Source organism: Dasypus novemcinctus, chromosome 25 (genome assembly GCF_030445035.2).
Source record: "Dasypus novemcinctus isolate mDasNov1 chromosome 25, mDasNov1.1.hap2, whole genome shotgun sequence".
Taxonomy (NCBI): Eukaryota; Metazoa; Chordata; class Mammalia; order Cingulata; family Dasypodidae; genus Dasypus; species Dasypus novemcinctus.
In genome coordinates this window covers 14,375,230-14,388,158 of record NC_080697.1, presented here as the reverse complement: position 1 = coordinate 14,388,158, position 12,929 = coordinate 14,375,230, and the positions used below count along the sequence as shown (strand labels likewise).

At 41.2% G+C, this 12,929-nt stretch overlaps 1 protein-coding gene across 3 annotated transcripts in view; it reads left to right on the top strand.

Annotated features, from left to right (window-relative positions):
- WDCP (WD repeat and coiled coil containing) overlaps positions 1 to 12,929 on the top strand; it is a 34,660-nt gene that overhangs the window by 1,601 nt on the left and 20,130 nt on the right. For all 3 annotated transcript variants that reach the window (XR_009183412.1, XR_009183411.1, XM_058287685.1), the window contains exon 2: positions 8,942 to 10,781. Coding sequence is in view for 1 of the 3 variants with exons in the window: in XM_058287685.1 (XP_058143668.1) it covers positions 8,961 to 10,781 (1,821 nt within the window). In the remaining 2 variants the exon portion in view is untranslated. The remainder of the gene's footprint in view (positions 1 to 8,941; positions 10,782 to 12,929) is intronic.

Sequence of the window (12,929 nt, the reverse complement as noted above, 5' to 3'; positions counted from 1 at the left end):
GCTAAAAATCTGGGTGTTGTCCTTAAGTCATCTTTCTTCCTCACCACTCTTATCGGATATCACTATTTATTCCATCTGCCTTAGAAATATTTCTTGAATCTCGACCCCTTATTCTACTGAAAAAGCGAAAACCTTGGTTCACATTCTCACTTTGGCATTCAAACTATTTCATGACCCCTTGTTAAACTTGTCAACTTTCTTCTCAGTTCCATCCTGCTTATTGTCACAAGAATGTGTGCTGTTTCCCCCAAATTCCTGGGCTGGCCTTTTATGATCAGGAAGATAAGGTAGGAAAGGTAAATCAATATCAGATAATAGAAGGCTATAGATGCCTTGCTAAGACATTTTGAGAAACTTATTTTTTATTATTATTGTAGTCTCTGGAGACGCATTAAAGGTTTTTGAGCAAAAGAGCAAAATGATCAGAACTATGGTTTTTTTTTACTTAATTTTTTTAAATTTTATTTTTTAAAATTTATTGAAGTATGTCACTCATACATAAACATACATAAATGATAAATGTATAGTAATAGTGGTGAATTTACAAAACAGACATACATAGCATCATACAGAACTCTCATAACTCAATGTACCACCAATACCTTGCATTGTTGTTAAACATTTTTAAACTAATGATTAAAGAGCATTGTCAAAATATTACTACTAACCAAAGTATTTCCCCCAACCCACCCTATTATTATTTTTTTTATATCATTTATATATGAACACATATATAAACAATAGGTGTATAGTAAAAGTCGTGGACTTACAAAGCAAACATGCAGAACATTATACAGGGGTCCCGTACATCAGCCCTCCACCAACATCTTGCATTGTCATGAGACGTGTTACAGATTGGGAAAGAATATTGTCAAAATCTCACTAGAACTGTCCTTTTTAAAAAGTTTATTCTGCTCAGCCACAAATGGCATCCAGGCTCACTTGGAAAGAGAAGAGACTGGTATCAAGGGGACTTATTTTACTCTCCTAAAACTGGGAGATGTGGTCAGAACCTGGAAGACCACCGTGTCATGAGGAGTGGAAAGAAATAGAACCCATTTTTGTAATTGCTGTTAGGTTTTGAGAAAAATGTCAAATATCTTCTTGTAATTTCTTTTAAAAACCTTGGTAACCTTTATTAGCATGTTTGCTTTTATTTGCAAATTCTTAAATGCTACCCCTGGCCACATACCTTTCAATGACATTAGACTCAATTAAATGGCTTAAAACATGTCATATAAATTGCCTTAGATATAATTATCCCATTAGGAATTTTCTTTTCCCAGGAAAATGTAATATGCATTGGTTATCAATAAAAGTCTTTTAAGGGAACAAATATGGCTCAAGCAGTTGAGCTCCCACCTCCCACATGGGAGGTCCTGGGTTTGGTTCCCGGTGCCTCCTGAAAAAACAAAAATGAGCAACAAGCAAAACATATGGAAAAAAAAAAACCAAATCAGGGAAGTCAGTGTGGTTCAGTGGTTGAGCACTGGCTTCCCACATACAAGGTCCCAGGTTCAATTCCCAGCCCCTGGTACCTCAAAATAAAAATAAACCTACACACACACACAACTTCATAAGTAGATACTATGGATCAGTGGGATAGAGATTAGTTTTCTTCATTAGTTAGTAATGACAGGAGACTTATTTTTCCATTTAGCAAGCCACTGCAGAATTTAATCTGATGTCACATGTAGAAGTGTAACATACCTTTCCTTTTTAGTAAGTCTGAGAGTAAGGATGAAGCTAGCAAAGACATAATTTACAGATAAGTTAAGGCAAATCACCAGTGTTGTAGAAAATACATTTCTTTGGATTTAGAGTCTGAAGACTTCTTCCTAAATTTTTTTTTTAATTAAATAAGTTGTAGGTTTACAGAAAAGTCATGCATAAAATACAGAGTTCCCATACGACACCCAGTTATTGAGACCTTGCATTACTGTGGTATATTTGTTACAATTCATGGAAGAACATTTTTATAACTACTATTAATTGTGGTCCATTGTTTACAGGGTTTACTCTGTCATAAAATCCTTTTTTAAAAATTTTATTCTGGTAACCTATATATAACTTAAAATTTCCCCTTTTAACCACATTCATGTATATAATTCAGTGCTTTTAATTACATGCACAATGTTATGCTATCATCACCGCCATCTGTTTCCAAAACTGTACCATCAACCCAAATAGAAACTCTGTACACCTCAAGCATTACCTTCCCATTCCCCTTACAGTCCTTTTTATTCCAGTGATGTCAGTGGTAATATGCCCCTTTTCATTTCTGATTTTCATTATTTTTATCCTCTTTTTGTCCACCTAGTTACAGATTTGTCAACCTTATTGATCTTTTAAAAGAACCAATTACTGGTTTTGTTAATGCTCTTGCTTTAAAAAATTTTTTCTTTTATTTATGCCCTCATTTTTCAGTTTGTTTCTTTTGTTTGCTTTGGGTTTAGATTGCTCTTTTACTAGTTCCTCTAGGTGTCCAGATAGGTCTTTGATTTTAATTCTTTCTTCTTTAATGTAAGCGTTTAGGGCTATAAATTTCCTTCCCAGCACTGCCTTCACAGCATCTTACAAGTCTTGATAGGTTGTGTTCTCTTTTTCCTTCATCTCAAGATATTTACTGATTTCCCTTTTGATATCCTATTTAACCATTGGCTATTTAAAGATATATTGTTTAATTTATAGATATTTTTTAATTTTCCATTTCTCCCTCTGTTATTGGTTTCTAGCTTCATGCCATTGTGGTTGGAGAAGATACATTGTATAATTTCAGTATTTTTTAATTTTTTAAGACTTGTTTCATGATCTAAGCTATGTTCTATCCTGTTGAATGTTCCATGTGCATTCGAGAAGAATGTGTTTTCTATTGTTGGATGAAATGTTCAACATGTTTGTTCTAGTTGGTTTTGAGTATTGGACAAAGCTTGTATTTTCTTGTTGACCTGACTAGATATTCTAGCCTTTATTGAAAATGGTGTATTAAAGTCTCCTACTATTAGTGTAGAACTGTTAATTTCTCCCTTAAAATTTTTCAGTGTTTGCTTCATATATTTTAGGGATCGGCTCTTGGATGCATACATATTTATCATTGTTAATTTTCTTGTTGAATTGATCCCTTTTTCAGTGTATAGTGACCATCTTTGTCCCTCGGAACTTTTTTTTTTTCTTATTTGTTGGTTGGTTGGTCTTTCACATTTCTCAATTAAATGTCCTGGATACACAGAAAACATTTTTTTTAATCATACAATGTTACACAGTATATTTGGTTCACACTAATGGAATCATGCAGTATTTGTCCTTTGTGTCTGGCTTGCTTTGCTCAACATAATGTCCTCCAGGATCATCCATGTTGTCATATGCTTTATGACTTCATTTCTTCTTAGAGCTACATAGTACTCCATTGTGTGAATACACCACAATTTGTTTATCCATTCTTTGGTTGATGGATACCTGGGTGTCTTCAGAGTAGGTCTATTCACATTTATTCTGATTGGGGTACAGTGTGATTCTTGGACATCTAAGTTCATTTCTTTCGTGAGAGTTGGGAAATTTTCAGCTATTATTTCCTCAAATACTCTTTCTGCCCCTTTTCCCTTCTCTTTTCCTTCTGGAACCCCTATGACATGTACATTGTTGCATTTTATGTTGCCATGCAACTCTCTGATCCCCTGCTCAATTTTTTCCATTCTTTTCCTTCTCTAGTCCTTCCTTTCTTCAATATTAGATGTTCTGTCAGTATCACTTATTCTTTCTTCTGTCATTTCGAGTCGGCTGTTGTATGCCTCAAATGTGTTTTTTAATCTCACCTATTGTGTCTTTCATTCCCATGAGCTCTGTTACTTTTCTGTTCAAGATTTCAAAATCTTTGTGCTCACTTAATGTCTTTTTTTTTTTTTGGAGGTCCTACTGAGATTTGAACTTGGATCGCTGGATTCATTAATGTCTTCTTGATGTCGTTTATCTCTTTGAATATATTGTCTTTCAACTCATCAATCTGATTTTGGAATTTTGTGCACATCTCACTGATTAGTTCTCTCAATTTCTCCATCTTTTCTGGGGCTTTGATATATTCCTTTTCTTGGGCCATGTCTTCTGTTTTCTTAGTATGGCTCTTGGTTTTTTGCTGATATCTAGGCATCTGATTAGGACGTAGTTTACTCAGATTCTCAATTTCTTTCTCTTTTGTAGGGATTTGGTGGCAGGAGTTTGCATGTTACCTCTGCTCTTTGATTCGTGGCTCAACATGGATTGTTAGGATTGTCCTGCTGGTTGCTCAAAACTGGGCACAGGACCCAATAATTGGTTATAAAGTCACTTCCTAGGGCCTTGGGGAGGGAGGCTATAGAGGTTGGAAAAAGCCTCTCCTACTTATTTTTAATTTTCTTGCATGCACTTCCTTGGTCTGCCAACAGATGCTGCTTTTTGGCAGCTCTCGGTTCAATTCCTGGTCAGCGTGTGTTTATTTGTAGCAACACTGACCTTCCTGTCTGGAGGCTATGAGCCTTGTAATTCAGACTTTCTCTGAGACAGTTCTCCAGCCTTCTCTGGCAGCCTTCCCGGGTTCGGAAATATTTCCACTCCCCTCTGAGTCCTCAATAATCAGTCCAGGTTAGTAGAGGAGGAGATTGGGAGGGTCGTACATCTTTAGCTGGCTCCAAGGCAAGCAATGGTGTGGCCCCACCTGGCCTGGAAGGGCTCCTGGGACACGAAAGACCAAATTTGTGGGTCAGAAGCTGAGTCAGCCTTAGACTGTGCCCCTCACCCTCCCCTTTCCTGGGGCACCCTCAACAGTTAGTCCCAGCTAGAAGAGAGGGCAATTGCCAGGGTCAGATTTCTTCAGTTCTTCCCTGGCTCCCAGGCAGTGTGTGCCCCACCTGGCCTGGAAGGGCTGGTGGGAAACGGCAGACCAAATTTGTGGGTCAGAAGCTGAGTCAGCCTTAGGCTGTGTCCCCCTCTCTCGCCTTTCCTGGGGTAGTAGATCCCTGGAGCCTCCTTTGTCGGTAGTCACGTGCCCAGAGGCCTGAGAATTTTGAAGTGTCTTTAGTGTGGGGGATGGTACCAGCAGCTGCAGCCACTGGTTTCAACTCACAGTTCTGTGTCATGATATCCCTCCTTTGTCCCTCTCTCCACTGGGCGGAGAGAATTTCTAGGGTCCTAAACCCTAGAACAGGCTGTTTCAGCCTGTTCTCTAGTATTTTTCTGGAGGAGAAGAGAGTCCTGTTGTTGCCAGATTTCGTTTAGGTTCTAGGCTATGCTGCGGAAATGAATTTCAAGAGCAAGCCGGATGAGTAGGGCCAGTAATTTATTTAGGTAGGGAAGGAAGAGAAATGGAAGAAAATAACAGGGCAGGGGTCCCAGGTAGAAAGAAAGGGGCTGAAAAATGATAAAGAGGGCTGATTTACAGGCTACAATTTCCATTATAGGTTATAAATGCCCAGGTTTTACTTGCGCAGTGATCTAAGCAAGGGAAAATGCAGCTGGAGTCTGGGGTCCAGAGGCAAGAGAGGATGAGAGACAAGAGCTCTTTCAGACATTGTGCCTGGCTTTTGAGCTGTTAATTATTCCACCCCTTTGCTAATGGCAGGGGAGGAGTTCCAGCTGTTTACTGTTTTTGATTGCTTATTTCCCCCATCAATCTCCCAGGAGGGCCCAATGATAAAGTCTTTAGGGAATATCCCAGGCTTCTCCTGGCTTCCGGAGAAAGTCTTCTTCTGAGTGGCAGAATCTTGGGGGAGGGTCTTCCAGCAGCCATTTTGGGGTTATTGATGTTCACGTGGACTTATTGCCAGGTTCCAGATCCATCTATTGATTCTCTATCTTGCTAGCCTGCTTCACCATGTCGTTCCAGTCCATCATCTTCCCAGAAATCCAGACTGACTTATTTTGATTGTCTTGTCTTCAGCGTTGCTGATTCTTCTGCCAGCAGTAGTCTTCAATCAAAACCCTTCTGGGAATTTTTCATCTCAGATATTCTGGTCTTCAACTCCACTAGTTCTGTTTGGTTCCTTTTTAAAGTTTCTGTTTACTTACTACGATTCCATATTGCTCATTCACTGTTTTCCTGATATACTTTAGTTCTTTCTCTGTATTTTCCATCTTCCTAATCTTTTTCTTTTAGGAATGTATTAGTCAGCCAAAGGGGTGCTGATGCAAAGTACCAGAAATCTGTTGGCTTTTATAAAGGGTATTTGTTTGGGGTAAATGCTTACCGTTACAAGGCCCTAAAGAGTCCAATTCAAGGTTATTTCCTTACCAAACTCTGTTACTAGTTGTTGAAGCAAGAAGTGGTGACGTCCATGAGGGTTCAGCCTGCCTCTTCCCTCTTAAGGCTCTGTGGGTCTGGCTTCTTCCTGTCTCAGCTGCAGACTGGCATAGGGCCCTCCCTTCCCAGGGCTCATCTCTCTGGGCTCAGCTGCTCTGGTCTCTTCATAAGGTCAACTGTAGACTATCAGGCGAATGGCTCATCTCTCTTCCCAGGGCCTCTGCCGTGTCAATGGAGCTCTCTCTCTTCCTCTGTGTATCTACTTCTGTGTGTCTCCTTAATTGAGTGTCTTTATATAGCCCACAAAGGGGGCAGGGACTCGAACTGAGTCACCCTACAGACATGGTTGAATCAAAGCCCTAATATTAATATAATTTAATCAAAGGCATCTCAGCTGAGTAAATACAGTCAAAAGGTATCACACCCGAGGAACCAACCAGTGTACAGACATGATCCCTCTCTTTGGAATCCATAAATAATCTCAAACTACCACAAGGAGATACCAGGGATTGAACCTGGGACCTCATTTGTGGGAAGCAGTTGCTCAACCACTGAGCTACATCCGCTCCCCAAGTTCATTTTTTAAAGTCTTTGTTCAGTGTGTACACATCTGGTCTTCCTTGTTGGTGTTTTCTGGATTTTTATCCTCTTCCTTTGGATGGAATATTATTTCCTGTTTCTTTGTTTATATTGTACTCAAAACTTTTCGTTTATACATGTTCAGTTTGATATGAATGTGGGCAGGGCTGATATAACCATAATGTTGGCTAAGCCCAACATGAATATGGTAATTCAGCAAAGAAACCAGGAGAACAGATGTAGATCTGAGAGTACTATACTTGGGAGATGATTATTGAAACCATGGGAATTTACGACATTGGAGGGGAGCACGAGAGAAAAAAGCCATGAACACTGAGGACCAAATTTTGGCTCTATCCACATCTAGATAAAATTTGGAAACAAGCTACCCATTGTGGAATCATTACATAAATTATGGTACATGACATACTATAGGATACCTTGCTGCTACTAATGTGGCTACGTAAAAGATTGAGTCAGATGTATATTACTGCCTTAGAAAGGTTCCCATATATTTTTTTAAATTAGCGAATAATTTGTAACATATGATCCCGGTGGTAATTGCCATTTTTAAAAAACCGCTTCCTAGTTTGGGGGTACCTCCCTTTGTGTGAGTCTTGGTGGGAGGCAGCGTGTCATCCCCTGTGGATAAATCTTCTCTCCCCCACCCTCCTCCCGGCAGCAGGGCTCAGCCAGCAGTACCTGCGTCTTAGCAGTTGAGGTCGAGCGAAGGGACAGTGAAGTTAGATTCTCAGGAGCTGCGGTGTCCAGCCCTGGTTAATTCTGCCTGGCCTCACTTGGTTCCTTTTGTTTTCTGAGCCTTTTTTTTTTTTTAAGTTTAGCCAGAGTGGTTTCTATTGCTTGTACTGCAAACTGCCTTATACCCCATTTTTGCTTAAAAGAAAAATAGACACATACAAGTTCCTGTAGGATTTTCGTAGACTTCTTTAGCAGTAGCAACAGCTACACACCAGGCTTTTATCAAGGACTTGAAATTTGGGAGGGGTGGGAGAGCGAAAAGAAGAGGGCTTGGCCAGGGATGGGAGGAAGCAGTTAGTTTTGCTTTCAACACTTTTGATTTGTTTGAATTTCATTGCAGTGAGTATGTGTGTTTTTGGTAAATCTGAAAAGAAAAACATGAAGAATGAAAAAATTGAAGATAATATTTGCCTACCCAAATTTACATTATTGTGAAGGATTGTTAAAAAGATAAAACGCAATAGGGAATTGTGTAAACATTCTGAAAATTATTAAATACTATTTGAATAGGAAGAAGTAGAAATAGTAATAGTGACTATTTTTTTTGGGAGATTTAGGGGTCAAACCCAGGACATCATAAATGAGAAGCAGGCATTCAACCGCTTGAGCTACATCTGCTCCCCAGTCCCTGACTTTTGAGTGTATTTCAGTAGAGGTAAAAGCCATTTTGAAGGGAGTTTAGGGAATAAGTACTTATAAATCAGGGCCATGAATATCGGTTATTTGTTGGTTTGGCAGTGAAAAGAAGCAAAAATTAGATACTAGAGGAGGCTTTTCTCTTTTCAACCTTTTAATTTGAAAAGTTTCTAACTTAAAAGTTGAAAGTACGATGATTACCTATATAGCCTTAATCTAGAGTCAACAATTACTAACATTTTGCTACATTTGTTTTATCTCTTTGCCTATCTGTATAAAATTTCATTTGTTTGTAAATCATTTGAAAGCAGATTGTAGATATGATGACACTTTGCCCTAAATACTTCAACATGCATATTTTAACGTAAGGACATTTTCCTGTGTAACCGTGATACCATGCTCACAGTTAAGAAAATTAATAACGCCACAATATCTTCTAATGCCCATTCCATATTTAGATTTCCCCAGTTACTCCAAAAATGCCTTTTTTGTAGAATATGCTTTTTCCCCACTCCAAGATCCACCAGTAGAGCTTACTTGTAGTCTCCTGCAGTCAATAAATTGTCCTCCTGTCCTTTTATTCCTCCACAGTATTAACAAGGGGAGGGCCCAGCCAGCTGTCTTGTAAAATGTCTTACCCTCTGGATTTGTCTGATTATTTTCTCATGGTTATATAAGTTACCTTCTGAACTATTTCAGGGAATTTTTCCTGGAAAGAATGGAGCTGGGAGAAGGACACCTTCTCAGGACTGGACGGGACGCCTTGTATCAAGCAGTACACCCAGTTCATGGCCTCGCCTGGACTGACGGGAGTCAGGTCGTCCTGACTGATTGGCAGCTTCACAGTGGAGAGGCCAAGTTTGGGGACTCAAAGGTCGTGGGGCAATTTGAACATGTCTGTGGGCTGTCCTGGGCCCCACCTGGTACTGCGGACATGCCCGCTCTGCTCGCTGTCCAGCACAAGAAGCACGTCACCGTGTGGCAGCTGTGTCCCATCACTACGGAGTCCAGCTGGTGGCCGATGACTCAAACCTGTGAGATTAGAGAATCGCTCCCTGTCCTTCCCCAAGGCTGTGTGTGGCACCCAGAAAGTGCCATCCTGACTGTGTTGACAGCACAGGATGTCTCCGTTTTCCATAATGTTCGCTGTGACAGTTCCCGGGTGAAAGTGGACATCGACACCCAGGGCCGCATTCACTGTGCATGTTGGACCCAGGGTGGCCAGAGGCTGGTGGTGGCCGTGGGCAGCAGCCTGCATTCTTATATTTGGGATAGTGCTCAGAAGACCCTTCGAAGGTGCTCCTTCTGCCCGGTGCTCCATGTGGACAGCCACATCCGCTCCATCCGCGCCACCGTGGACTCCCAGGTTGCAGTAGCCACCGAGCTCCCACTCGATAGGATTTGTGGCTTAAACGCATCTGAAACCACTGACATTGCGCCTGGTGGTGGGGACACCGGCCTGCACGCTTTACCAGTTATTGGTGACATGCCCCCGCTCGATAAGGGGCCAGTTGCTTCTGAAACAAATTCTGAAAAACTAGCTTCTCCTTCCTTGTCTTCTTCCTCTTTACATCCCCTGGATCTAACTCATCTGCATTTCAGTACGTCTAGATCTGAGGGTGGTTCTCCTATTTGTCTAAGACAAAAGGACTTCTTGACAGGAACTGACCAGGACTCTTCACAGTTGGTCCTTGTGACCTATGAGAGAGAGGTTCCCAGGACCAGAAAAGTGGGCATTCCAGGCCTGCTGGTTCCCGATCTCATGGCATTTAATCTGAAAGCTCAGGTAGTGGCGGTGGCTTCCAATACTTGCAACATCATTTTGATCTATTCCATCACTCCATCCTCTATGCAAAACGTCCAGCAAATTCAGTTAGAGAGTAGTGAAAGGCCAAAAGGCCTGTATTTCTTGACAGATAGACTATTATTAGTTTTGGTAGGAAAACAGAAATCCACTGATTTGACCTTTCTTCCTTCTTCAAAGTCTGACCCGTATATCATCCGCTTGACTGTTCGGGAAGTAATGGTGGCAGAAGAATCTTCAGTGACATCAAGTGAAAGCCACAGTGGCTGCTCTCCATTCAGTGCCCTGTTAAATAAAGCAATCAGAAAAAAACTAACTGCAAGTCTTTCTCCAGACTTTGGTCACCAAAACAGAGGGCTCTTATTAACAGTTGGGACCAGTAGCCAAAGTGGAAGTCTTGGACGAGCTCTTGTTAAAGAAATCCAAAGCCCCACATCCAGTACATGTGGTGACTCCGTAGCCCCAGAAACCCCAGATGCTAAGCCTTTTAACTGGTCAGAGCCCCTGCCTAGACCCAGCAGCACAGCGGAGCCTCCTAATTTGCCTCAAAGGAAGAATTTACAGAAGGCAAAGGAAGTTTATCAGCTGTCTAAGGAACTGAAAACTTTATCTAGGAACCTGGTTGAAATGCAGCAACGTCTGTCTGAACTCAAGGTCTTCCTACATCGGGGGAAGACGTCTTTTCCAGGGTACCCACGCTCTCAGGAGCCTCCTTATGTGCACATCACCTGCCAGGTAACTTCTCCTTTGAGGAGCTGCCACTGTATGTAAAAGCTCCTGTAGCCAGTCAGCTCTAAAAAAAAAAAGGGTTTATTGATGAGGAAGATGGTATTCTGGTTGTACTTCACTGAATTGGGCATATTATGTTATTGGCAAGTTGTTAAACTTCTGCAGGTTGGTTGGGTGTTAGCCTGCTAGCCAGATGGACACACATACCTGTATAGCCCTTGATTTTAGCCTGTACAAGCTACGAAGAGATGAATGATTATGTTCTTTCTAGCAATTTATATTTAGAAAACTATATGTTTTGTTTGTTTTGTTTTTGTTTTTGCTCGTTGTCTGCTCTTTGTATGTTTGTTCCCTTTAGGAGGCATTGGGAACTGAACCTAGGACGTCCCATGTGGGAGGCGGGCGCTCAACTGCTTGAGCCACATGCACCCCTAGAAAACTATATATATATATATATTTTTTTTTTAAGATTTATTTTAATTATTTCTTTCTCCCCACCCACTTGTTGTTCGCACTCGCTGTCTTTTCATTGTGTGCTTGTCTTCCTTTTAGGAGACACCGGGAATCAAACCTAGGACCTCCCATGTGGGAGGGAGGCGCCTAATCACTTGAGCCACCTCTGCTCCCCACTTTATTGTGTCTCTCATTATGTTTTCCTCCTTGTGTCTCTTGTTGTGTCAGCCAGTCTCATCAGCTCACTGTCTTGTCTTCTTTAAGGGGCACCAGGAACTGAACCTGGGACCTCCCATGTCATAGGCAGGAGCTAAATTGCTTGAGCCACGTCTGCTTCCCCTATATATATTTTAATAATTGTATTACTTTGATGTGAAACAATTTTAGGCAATGCAGGTACTCTTACATTTAAGAAAATGATTATGTTCATTTAAAATTTTCTAATGCATCTCTTTATGCATGTATATATAAACATGTAATAATACCTAAATGAGAGTTTTTACCGTGAACACTTTCACCTTGGAAGATGGCTGGGCCCTGCCTTAGCATAAACCACTTTATTTTTTTTTTTTTTAAGATTTATTTATTTTATTTCTCTCTCCTTCCTCCCCCATTGTCTGTTCTCTGTGTCTGTTTGCTGTATGTTCTTTTGTCCGCTTCTGTTGTTGTCAGTGGCACGGGAATCTGTGTTTCTTTTTGTTGTGTCATCTTGTTGTGTCAGCTCTCCATGTGTGCGGCGCCATTCCTGGGCAGGCTGCACTTTCTTTCGCGCTGGGTGGCTCTCCTTACGGGGTGCACTTCTTGCGCGTGGGGCTCCCCTACGCGGGGACACCCCTGCGTGGCAGGGCACTCCTTGTGCGCATCAGCACTGCGCATGGGCCAGCTCCACACGGGTCAAGGAGGCCCGGGGTTTGAACCGCGGACCTCCCATGTGGTAGACGGATGCCCTATCCACTGGGCCAAGTCCGCTTCCCGCATAACCACTTTAATGAGCAGCTTATTGTGGGTCTGTCCATATTTTCGTCTGTACTCACATGCTCTTACACAAGTCTGTGGGCCTATGTGTGTTTGTGGGGGGTTGTCTTTGTTTTACAGAAAGGGGATCATATGATACACTCTCTCCTTCCTGCTAAGAGTGTGCTGTTTATTCCGCTGTCCCCTTACACATTCATTCACTTTGCTTTCGGTTCTTGGCCACTCCACATAGTGCCACAGTGATACCTTCCTGTGTATTCACTTGTATTTCTGTTGGATTTGTTCCCAGATGTGGAAGTGCCAGTGTCAACAGTATATTCGTTTCTATTTTCAGTAAAGTTGCCAGATTGCCTTTTCAAGAGTTTTTGCTGAACCGTGCTTCATCACATGTTTACCAGTGACTTAGGAGCCTGTCCTGTTCCTCCCCTCCTCACCGGTCTCATGAGTGTGTAGTGGTGGTTCACTTTTATAAATTTGTGTTTCCTTTACTGTTAGTGAATTTGAGTATATTTTTGTGTTGGGGACCATTTGAATGTGAATTGTGTATTGTTCATTTTTCCTATAGGATTATCAGCTTGTAAGGGTTTAGGGGTATACTTTAGAAATTAATATACATGTAATGTCTAGATTTTCTTGCACTATGTTTATTATTCTATTTTTTACATTTAAGTTGGGTTTTGTTTTTTTTTAAGATTTATTTATTCCCGCTGCGCCTCCCCTCCCCCA